Below are 11,111 nucleotides of genomic sequence, written 5' to 3' on the forward strand. Positions count from 1 at the left end.
CAGTGTCTGTTGGTGTGGGAGGTGAATTAAACTTTATTGGGCACCTACTCTATGTTAGGTACTTTATTTTGCATAATATTAATATTTCCTAGAAACACTATAAAGAATTCATTAATTTTCTCACTTTGCGCAGGAGAAACTGACTTTCCAAAGATCTCAAGACTAGAAAGTATAAGCTAGATAGAAGACCCCATGGGACCGGATCTATAACAGTCTTGCTCACCATGGCCTTCCTTGTACCTAGCAAAGGTGTGGCTTAGAGCAGATGACCAATATATATTTGTTGAATGAATGAAGAATGGCAGATCAAGTATACAAAACCACGTATTATCTCACTTAAAAAATTTTAACATATGAACTACACAGCGTTCAGGGAAGATTTATAACATGTGAAATACACAGCATTCAGGATAAATTATGTGATCCAGGATAAGAAACATGCTTTGATTTAATCAGAAGACACAATCCTGTGGTTTAACCTCTGTACCGTGATGCTTCTCTGATTCTGGTCATCCGAGCAGCAGGTGCAGCTGTCTTAACGCAGAAGAAAAATGAATCCACCACACGAGGTGCTGGGGAGATTACCGCCGATAGGAGTGGTTGCAGAATTACTTTGTTAACCATTATCTGCATTCACTTTTAGAGACTGGTTGAAAATTCTAGATTTCAGAAGCCAATTGTGATTGATGAAGTATTAGATAGATTCTGGCCAAATCTCCTGAACCATAGTGCTCAGGATAGCATTACCTGCTTGTTTCTCAGATCCTTTTTTATGAGACTGAGGGGAGGCAGTATCAGGACTGAATTGGACATCTAGCTTATAGTTTGCTCTCTGAACTCAAGAACCAGAAAAAAGGTGAATCTTCTGACTTTAGTGAAGAGACATAGCTCCCTCTTCTGGGTTCTTACTGAGCTTGTGATCTGGGCCATAACAGACCTCAGAGCATCCAGGGGCTTTGCTGCTGCTGTGCTGACCTACATCATTATGGATTACCAATAATAGGATTTGCCACTCGGAAGCTTGGACTATACTTATTCAAAAACTCATAAGGTAGTTTCTTACAGAAGAATATGGCTTCAGTTTCTCACTATTTCTTGCTAGCTCTGGTCTTTCTGGATTCACATGCAGCTCAGCCATCCTGTCTGCCAGGATGTACCTGCTCAGAGGAGAGTTTTGGCAGGTGCGCTGGGCTAACAAGATCCTAGAAGCTTGTAGGGGATGGGCTTTCTTCGGGGATGTTGTGAAGTGGGAGCAGGCCAAGATTTGGCAGGAAATCAGCAAAATCTCTGTGAGACTTCCTCTACCTGGTGCTGAACTTTGATAAACTGTGCACTTTTACCAAAATGGGTCTAACTTTTGTATTTCAAGAGAATCGTATTTTTTTCCTTCTAATTCATATGTCTAATGCCAGGATAAGCCTGATCCCACTTCCCAATTTCCTGATGTACATCTCAAAGCTGTTCTGGTTTTTTGTACAGGACTCTGCAGTGCATGTCTATCACTTTGGGAAAGATCCCAAGGAAACTTCCTGAAGAGTTCAAGCAAATGAGAATTGAAAATTCACCCTTATTTGAACTGCCCCGCGGGTCTTTCATCAACATGAGCACCTTGGAGTACCTTTGGCTCAATTTTAACAATGTCACTGTGATCCACCTAGGAGCCCTGGAGCACCTGTCACAACTGAAAGAGCTGAGACTGGAGGGAAACAAACTCCGTTCAGTACCGTGGACAGCGTTCCGTGCCACCCCGCTCCTGCGGGTCCTGGACCTCAAACACAACAGGATTGATGCACTCCCTGAACTGGCTCTTCAGTTCTTGGTCAACCTGACCTACCTTGACCTATCTTCCAATAGGCTTACAGTTGTAGCCAAGAGTGTCTTCTTGAACTGGCCAGCCTACCAGAAACACCGGCAGCCTGGCTGTGGGGCTGAGATTCTCTCCAGCATGGTGCTGGCGCTGCATGACAACCCCTGGTTATGTGACTGTCGCCTAAGGGGACTTGTCCAGTTTGTAAAGTCCATCAGTCTTCCAGTAGTCCTGGTGAATCCCTACCTCATGTGTCGAGGTCCTCTCTCCAAGGCAGGGCAGCTTTTTCACGAAACAGAGCTCAGTGCTTGCATGAAGCCGCAGATCTCAACCCCCAGTGCCAATGTCAGCATCCGGGTGGGACAGAATGTGACCCTGCGATGCTTGGTACAGGCTAGCCCCTCACCAACTATTGCCTGGACTTATCCCCTGAGCACGTGGAGGGAATTTGATGGTAAGTGCATGCACCCTCTCCACGTATCTGGGGGGTTGGGGAGGTCTGCAGCAACCCTGCCCTCAATAGAGAAGTTCTAAACTGGCTCAATCATGAAGGACGGGTGCAGGTAAGACTGGGACAGACCTGAATTATACTCACCACGACAGAAAAAATTCCGAGACAGTGTTCCACTATTGGCATTATTTTATTATTATTATTATTATTTGGTCATGTGACTCAGTGAAAGCCCAGAATCCTAACCACGAGGCCGCCAGGGAACTCCCTATTGGCATTATTTTACATTGTTGCGTACAGATCTCTATAGGATATAAGATGTAAATATATGTACTCCATATAACATATATTTATATATTTGTTGCATACAGATCTATCTATCGATATAATATATATTTGTTACACACATATATGTACAATATATATTTATATATTTTTGCATACAGGTCTCTATAGGAAGTAAGATGTAAATATATATATTACATACATATTTGTTGCATATATATATATTTGTATATTTGTTGCTTACAGATCTTGATAGGAGGTAAGATGTTAATATATATGAATTGACTTAACATATTGTATTGATATAAATATTATAGAATTGTATATGAACACATATATTCTTTGAAAGCCTTCTAGATGCAAAACACCATACTGTGTATTTTTAAATCATAGAATTTCTGACTAGAACCGATTCTAGAGATTATCTATTACTTATTTCTTAAACTTGTCTGAGCAGACTCACCTGGGGTGCTTGTTTCAAATAAAATTTTCAGGCCTCTCCCTGGACATTTGATTCAGTTAGTCCAGGGGAGGGCCTGAGAGAATGTATTTTAACAAGTGTTTCCTCCCTCTGCCATTGCCTACCCCCCAGCTAACTCTTACCAGGCAAGGTTGGGAAGTCCTAGATATTGACTGAATTTTACACTTCCTACCGCTGTGTTGATCAGACCTTATTGGCTTGAAGTTGCCACACTGGGAGGCAGGGAGAGGGAGTGACTTTCGTGGGCCCCACTGCTGGGATTCTAACCTGCCTCTCATTCCCTGAAGCTCATGCTCTGCTATCACACTTCAGCTGAAATCACCTTTAATGCCACCCTTCAGCGTTGGGGTATATCACAAACCCAGGGATGGCCTCTTGAGAAGTATCTTGACGCTATCTAGAAGACAACTAGAAATATCTAAGTGAAACTTGAGAAGTACAATCAGTCACCCAGATATTTGTTATATATGGTGACAAACCTCTGGATGATTAAAAAATACTTAATTAGCTGAAATTTTGACTTTTTCCTATCATTTGATTACGTCTTATTGGCTTGAGGTTAAATACCAATGAAGGAGAAACATAGGATCTGTTGTCGTAGCCTCTTTGAGAATGATGAGATGCATCCAGATGTTATCTTTTGTGATGTTCTATTATCATTCTCTTTGGTACCATGTTAGATCCATTCTCTCAGTAATAATAACAGCTAACACTTACTGAGCACTTACTATCAAACTTACGGAGTAAATACTGTTATCATCCCATTTTACTGATGAGGAAATTGAGGCCAAGAGAATCTAAGCAACTCATCCAAGACCATATATTTAGTAATGGATAGAATCCAGGCATTTGGCTCCAGGCTCTGAGCCACTCTACATCCAGGAGGTAAAAAGGCACTTCCTGAAGCTCACAGTATTGTACAATCACACTGTTGTTAGAGATCTCCTGGAAACCACGTGTTAGCTCAGCAAGGCTAAGGTCATTTGGTGGGAGGGCCTAGTGAAGTTAAAAGAGTGTGGTCTTCATAGACAGAAGAACTAGGTTCCAGATCAATCGACACCCCTGAACGATTCTCACTATAGGCAAGTTGCTTAATCACTCTAGTCCCCAACTTCCCATGTGTAAAAATTGGGTGCTTACCTTACAGGATTGCTGAGAGGCAACACCTGGCACCTAGTACATACTTAATAAATGGTCGCCACCACCTTTTAACAAAAAACTGGCATTGCTGGACACTCTCCAGCTGACTGTCTATCAGAGAAATGTCTACCTGAGCTGTTTTGCTGTCTCTCTACCCAGTGTTGACCTCGTCTACTGCAGAAGATGCTGCTCTGTCGGAGCTGGTCATACCTGCTGCCCACCTGGTAGACAGGGGCAGCTACACCTGTGTAGCCTCCAACTCCATTGGCAGGAGCACCTGTGTCATCTCCCTCCACGTCCAGCCTGCCCAGGCCCCGCCCACACTCCATTCTCTTTTCTCCACGTCGGAGGGCAATGCCTACGTTGACCTGCGGGTGGTTAAGCAGACAGTACGTGGGATCGTGCTGGAATGGTTTGTGGCAGCCGACACCCCTGAGAAGTGGTTCACCCTCTACATTGGGTCGGATGAAGCCCTCAGGAAGGAGGTCGTTCATGTCGGCCCGGGAATCAGCACATACTTGGTGGATGATCTCCTCCCTGGCACAAAATATGAGGTCTGCCTTAGCCTGGGGCGCCGGCCCCCACGCCAGGGCCGGTGTGTGGTCTTTGTGACGGGCCGAGACCACGGCGGGCTGGAGGGACGGGAGCGCCTCCTGCACACCACGGTGATCCTGTGCGCCGTGCTGCTCGCGGTGCCTGTGGGCGCCTATGTCTGGGCAGTCCAGGCTCCCTGCAGCTGCAGGGATTGGGGCCTGCGCTGCTGTCCTCATCGCAGGAAAGCCCCCAGGTGCCCCCTGGCAGTCCCAGAGCACAGGGATGTCTCCTACGGAGACCACACAGCTGTCTGTGAAGACGGCCTGGGGCACAGAGATGCTGAGGGGGAGGGGGACGAGGAGAGAGATGGAGAGGGAGATAGTGGCCCGGGAGGAATGGTGTGGGCCTCCAGCCCCTAAATTAATTCTCTGTGGCAGCTCAACTTGGCTCGACCCATTTAGTCAACGAGTATTTATTGAGCAGCTACTCAGTTCTAGGCTCTGAACTTGACACAATGATCCAGGAGACACAATTCTTATCTTCACAGAACTGGTGCCAGTGGACCTTTGTCCAGTTATCCATGGTGACTCGAAATTAATAAATGTTATTTTCTAAATATATAACCCTATAACATTTACATGTTTACATGGAACATTTACATATAACACATTTCACATGTGTTATCCTCCTGCAGAAAGGTAGGATTCTAGCTAGCCTTTGTTACAGGTGAAGAAACAGAAGCCCAGAAAGTTACAATGACTTGACCAATGTCACTGAACTAGTAGGCAGGAGGCAGCACCCAAAAGAGGTGCTAGTTCCACTGTTTCCTTTAAATGTTTGCTTTGAAGTCTCTTGTGTCTCCGGTTGTTCAGAAAGTATTATTCTTCCTTTTAACAGCAAACTCCCAACTGAGATCACATAAGTTTGATGTTCTAAAAAAGCTGCCTTTTGGGGTGATGAGAGCCTGGCGGGTGATGTGAGTCTCCATTTGTGGGTGTCTGTGTCCCTGTGAGCAGTCCTCGGTGCTCCTGAGAGCCTGGTGCAGTCAGCAGTGAGGAACAGGGGACTGGCTGCAGCCTGGGGCTCATGGTCCAGTGATTGATGGAAAGCAGGGTCACAGGAGCGCTATTCGGAAAGAAAAGAATTTATATAAAATCATACAACTATAATTATTATTATTGCTCTTATACTTATTACAAAGAGGAGGCTACACAGTCCTGATTCCCACCTAGTTTCATGCGATGGTGAGATTAAGGCTTATTTTTTCAGCCCTGTGTCCCTAGTATTTCAGTGCTGAGTGTGACAAATGTTTTTCTATGAATAAGGATATAATCCGCACTCCCTTCCCCAGTTAATGTTCCAGGCTCTCCTATTAAACACCTGAGAGGTGGTTATTTCCTCTTACTGGGCTCACGCGGAGTAGGGGGGGTCCCCCTGAACCTCAGGGACGGCTCACTCTCCCTCCACGCAGCCCTGCTAGTGAAGGTCTTTCCCAGGATTTAAACCGACATCTGTGTCCTCACAGCTTCTCCCACGGGCCACAGGGAAACGCTCTGAAGACTCAAGTGTGAGCTGACCTTGTGACATCCCCAGAAATATTTTCTCCCTCCTTCCCACCTTCCTTACCAATTCCTACTCATCCTTCCAGACCCATCTCAAGTATCACGTCCTCCAAGTAGCCCTCCTTGACTTTACATGTCTAGGAAAAAGAAATAATGAGTGGAACAGGATATGCAATGTTTTTGTTGCTTGCAAGCCCTTTGGGGCAGAGACTGATCTTTCTTGCTGTAGCTGCTGGGCTCATCCAATACCTGGACTGTGTTGATAATCAGTGTTGCTTATGATGAATTTTAAAAAATTGAAGACAGCTCTCATATTCAGACCAATTGTTCCCTCACTTCTTCAAGATCTCCTCATTTATTTTTGTCTGAGCACCAGAAGCTTTTTTATGGAAAATTTCAGTCACACCAAAAGTAGAGAAAATCTTGTTCTTCTCTTCAGTCAGCTTCCATAATTTTTTTTTTTTAACATTTTCCACTCTGACTTCATCTAGTCCTTGCTCTCAACAGGTTTTTTAAACTGGAGTATTTATGGTAAATACAAAACTTACCTGTGAATATTTTAGTTCTATCTCCAAACAGATAAAGAAGTTTCAAAAAGACACGACCACGATTCCACTGTCACACCAAAGAACATGCATTTTTGAACTAAATGTACATATATATAGTTATATATACATATGTGTACAAATAACACACATGTATATGTAATGTAGCAGAGAATTTTTTTTATGAGAGATTTCCCATGATAAATTTTGAGAAAACGTGGTCGGAGCAGGGTAAGAACGTACTTCCATTGGCCTCTGTGTACTCCGTTCATAGGATCAAAGGCTGTCCATGGGTCTTGAGGGGGTGCAGCCATCGTGAAGTGGCCTGGGCTACCTTGAAGGCAGGAGTGGATGCTTTGGCCTCCACTTCGGGCAAAGCAAGCTTCGTGGTGGGTGTGGGCAGAGGGACAGGAGGAGGGAAGGGGCTGTGGAAGAGGAGTGTGGGTAGCAGGGAGAGTCAGGAGCATGTCCCGAGCAGAGGCAGTGTTCAGCTGCGTCTGTGACATGGAAATGTAGGGAGAGGGAACATAATCTAGAGAGGATTTCTGAGAATCTGATATTTTAAGACCCTTAGACTGCCCCTTAAAAAATCCTAAAGATGCACGTTAGATCGATTAGGCAATATGATGGTAGGGGTAATAGCACAGACTCTGGAGCCCAGTTTCCTGGGCTTAAATTTTGGCTTTGCTTCTTACTGGCTTTGTTACTCTGTTTCCCTGAGCCTTAATTTCATCATCTGTAAAATGAGGATAATAATAGTACCTACCGCATAAGGTTGTCCTGATGCTTGTACGAATTTTTACATGTGAAGATCTCAGAACAATGCCTGGCACATAGTAGGCCCTCAATAAGTATCACCATTTAAGGCATCCATGTCCATGTGTGTTTTCTCTGAATGTGACTCAGCAGACAGACTGGTCATTTGAAACAGCAGATCTTATTAGGATTACATATGTGTGTCTATGTAGAAATACATACATATATGTATGTATACATATAAAGACAGGGTATCTAGGCTAATGTCCTTCACATTCTGTTTAATTAATGCTTAACTAATGTTCTGTTCTGTATAAATAATGTTTCAAATATGCTATAGTTTTAGATTCAGTTGTCATGCTCTTGGGAATCTGTTTAGGGCTTAGACCATGTCTTTTTAAGATAAGTGCCTTTAATACAGGAGACATTTGTAAGCAGGGCTACTTGCTTTTAGAATGAAGCCATTGCTAGTCCTAGGCATCTGTTATTAGCAACTTGAGAGAGGTGTTTTGTCCTTTTCTCTTTTCTTTTTGCTTGTTAGAGCCTGTGTCCCTAACACCTACAGGAGGGCCTGACACAGATGATATACTCAGAAATTGTGTTATTGAAAGAATGATTGAGTAAATTATTGATTAATAAATAAATGACTGGCCCTCACTCAGCCAAAGAGGTCCATTTGTACAATTTTATAATGTCACCAATATCACCAGCCCATTGCTACAAAATAAGGTCACTTACTTTATCGATCAAATTATGGTTGCTTAAACCTTACCCACTTCATTCTAGAAACTAAGACTTTCTATTTAAAAAAAAAATTATTTATTTTATTTTTGGCTGAGTTGGGTTTTAGTTGTGGCACGCCGGCTCAGTAGTTGTGGCATGCGGGCTTAGTTGCCCCGAGGCATGTATCATCTTAGTTCCCCAACAAGGGATCGAACCCACATCCCCTGCATTGGAAGGCGGATTCTTAACCACGGGACCACCAGGGAAGTCCCAGAAACTAAGACCTTCTGAGCACTGCCCCCTCACCCAGTTATTTCTGTGAATCTCCTAAGGGGTCCTCCCTGTGTCCACATGCCAGTCAGCAGCCTTAGTCCTCACATGGCATCCTCCCCATTCTCCCTGCCCATCCTCCCATGCTCGGGGCCCTTGAAGACTGTCAGGGAAGTGTTCCTGCTTGCCAACAGATGCCAACATCCATGCTGGGTGAGCTGACCCAGGATTTTCTCAAAACTTCCAGTCCTCATGGTGGGGAGGGATAAACTGGGAGATTGGGATTGACATGTACACACTACTATATATAAAATAGATAACTAATAAGACCCTACTGTATAGCACAGGGAATTCTACTCAATACTGTGTAATGACCTATGGGAAAAGAATCTAAAAAAGAGTGGATATATGTATGCGTATAACTGATTCACTTTGCTGTACAGCAGAAACTAACATGACGTTGTAAATCAACTATACTTCAATAAAAATTAATTTAAAAAAAAGCGTCTGGTCGTCAGAGAACCAGGAGACTCTGGCTCCTGCCCAGCTCTTGCCAAACTTCGCCAGCTGGACTCTGGGGGACAGCTGTTCAGTACAGAGTCCCATGGGTCCTCTGAGGGGCAGTCTCATTGGTTCCTAACTCCCTGGGAGCGTAGATGCTCAAACGCAATCTGTAGGGCTGCAAAGGTCACAGATGTTGTGGTGTCTGCCCCGCCCTCCCCCACTTGCCTCCTGGTCCACTCTCCTCTCTTCTCCTATCAGAGGGTGGAAACATCCTGGAGGTAAGGATGAGCAGAAGAAATCCTTTCCTCAGGGTATGATGCTCTAGCATGGGGACCGTCAGCCGTCCTCAAATGCCCTCGTGTACAACTAAGAGTAGCGCCTGTGTCCTGAGCTTGTATCAGCAGAAACAAAGCTGGTGGCAGGTGCTTTGCATAGATTAACTCTTGTCTACCTCATAGCAGTGCTTTTTTGCATCCTGTACTGATGAGGAAAGTGAGCCCCAGGGATGCTTGGTGTCTTGTCCCAAGTCACACTTAGGTGGCAGAACCAGGATTCAGACCCAGGGCTGTCAGACTGTAAAGGGCAATGTTTGTTTTTTGTTTTGTTTTTGTTTTCTCGGCCACACCATGCAGCTTGTGGGATCTTAGTTCCCCAGCCAGGTATCGAACCCGTGCCCCCTGCAGTGGGAGCATGGAGTCCTAACTACTGGACTGCCAGGGAATTCCCGAGCATGATGTTATTTCATATAATTAGAAAGTCTGAGCTCAACCACAGGAAAAAAGCACACACTGTTCTACAGACTTCTTGGAGTCACATTGGTTGGTTGTCCATCTATCCTTAGGGCCCAGGAGCGGTAGAGCCCACCCAATCTGTTACCCCTTCCTCCCAGCTCTTTACCTTGAGGTCTAACATTGTGCCTGTCCTAGTGTGACTGGGCAGGCAGTCCCTTGGCTCACACTGTTCCCTAATGCAGTGGCACTTGGCCTGGCCTCACTCCCACTGTCCAGAGGGTCTCCTCCAGTGCCACCATATTTGCTGGTCCCTTGGTGTTAGCCATATCTTCCTCCTGTTTCTCAATATGGCTTGTGCTGGCAACTAGGCACTTTTCCCATGCTTCCCAGTACAAGAGTTGCTCACATGCCCAGTTTCCAAGATTGCCTCTGCTTTGGTTCAAGTTCCTGGGCTTGTCCTGGAGCCCCCATTCCCCACCCCTGGGCCTTGATACTGGCCTGAGCTTCCAGCCCAGGGGCCTTCATCTCCCAGAGACAGCACTGCTTCCTGGGCTTTCATGTCTATACCAGGCCTCCCAATTCCTGCCCTCGCTGGGCTGGGCTGGGAGATAATTAATTTTAGCTCCAGATCCCATCCCTCCCCAAGCAGCCCTGCTGAGGCTTGTCCTGCTCATCCAGGCTCTGATAAGCCACACTCGGGGAGACAAGCCCCACAAACGTGTTGCTGTTACAGATGTATGCGTGGCAATTTGGACAAAATTTTGCAGCCTCCCACAGTCGGATCTGGGGGTCGGGAGATTGATCCACCAAAGGAGCCAGGCGGCAGGCTGAGCTTGGCTGTCAGGACAATCGGTCTCTACAAGTCAGCTAGCACTGATGTTAAGCAGGCAGCCAGAGGTCAGCTTGGCTTTTGGTTAACAGATTTTATTTACCATTTACAAAAGACGTTGACTGCATGCAAGTTGTAAGGATGCTGCATTGCCTATGGAGGGCAAACATGATCCAGCACAGTCCTGTCCTGAAACCTGTACCTGTTTGTTCAGTCTGGGCTCCTGGCTTGTTAGACCACAACCCTTAATACAGCTTGGGTTGTGGACTGCAGAAACCCTGGCAAGGAGCCTGCACACCGGCACATCTGAGTAACACCTTCAAACACCAACTCAAAAATCAAGAAAACCACATGTGCATGTAATCTGTTTAAATAAAATCACGGACATATTCTAGAGAGGTTATTAGTGAGCGGAGTGAAACGCAAAGAATTGTTCCGTTTCTCTCTCTGGGCACACATTTAGATTTCCTCTTGGCAGATTTCCTTAAAGTCA

At 45.2% G+C, this 11,111-nt stretch overlaps 1 protein-coding gene across 1 annotated transcript; it reads left to right on the top strand.

Annotated features, from left to right (window-relative positions):
- The first annotated feature begins 1,071 nt into the window (after positions 1–1,071).
- Positions 1,072–5,117, top strand: LRIT2 (leucine rich repeat, Ig-like and transmembrane domains 2). The gene is made up of 3 exons (XM_007174583.2): positions 1,072–1,181; positions 1,480–2,261; positions 4,324–5,117. The coding sequence occupies exons 1-3, from the start codon at positions 1,072–1,074 to the stop codon at positions 5,115–5,117; spliced, it is 1,686 nt and encodes a 561-aa protein (XP_007174645.2).
- Positions 5,118–11,111: the final 5,994 nt, after the last annotated feature.

The sequence above is a fragment of the Balaenoptera acutorostrata genome, chromosome 16 (assembly GCF_949987535.1).
Source record: "Balaenoptera acutorostrata chromosome 16, mBalAcu1.1, whole genome shotgun sequence".
Lineage (NCBI taxonomy): Eukaryota > Metazoa > Chordata > Mammalia > Artiodactyla > Balaenopteridae > Balaenoptera > Balaenoptera acutorostrata.

What these genes read in the sequence shown, in the direction of transcription:
- LRIT2 (XM_007174583.2), top strand. Translation starts at nt 1,072, where the DNA reads ATGGCTTCAGTTTCTCACTATTTCTTGCTAGCTCTGGTCTTTCTGGAT. An exon ending in TCAGAGGAGAGTTTTGGCAG is followed by an intron (nt 1,182 to 1,479) that starts GTGCGCTGGGCT and finishes TTTTTTGTACAG; the next exon opens with GACTCTGCAGTGCATGTCTA. An exon ending in CACGTGGAGGGAATTTGATG is followed by an intron (nt 2,262 to 4,323) that starts GTAAGTGCATGC and finishes CTCTCTACCCAG; the next exon opens with TGTTGACCTCGTCTACTGCA.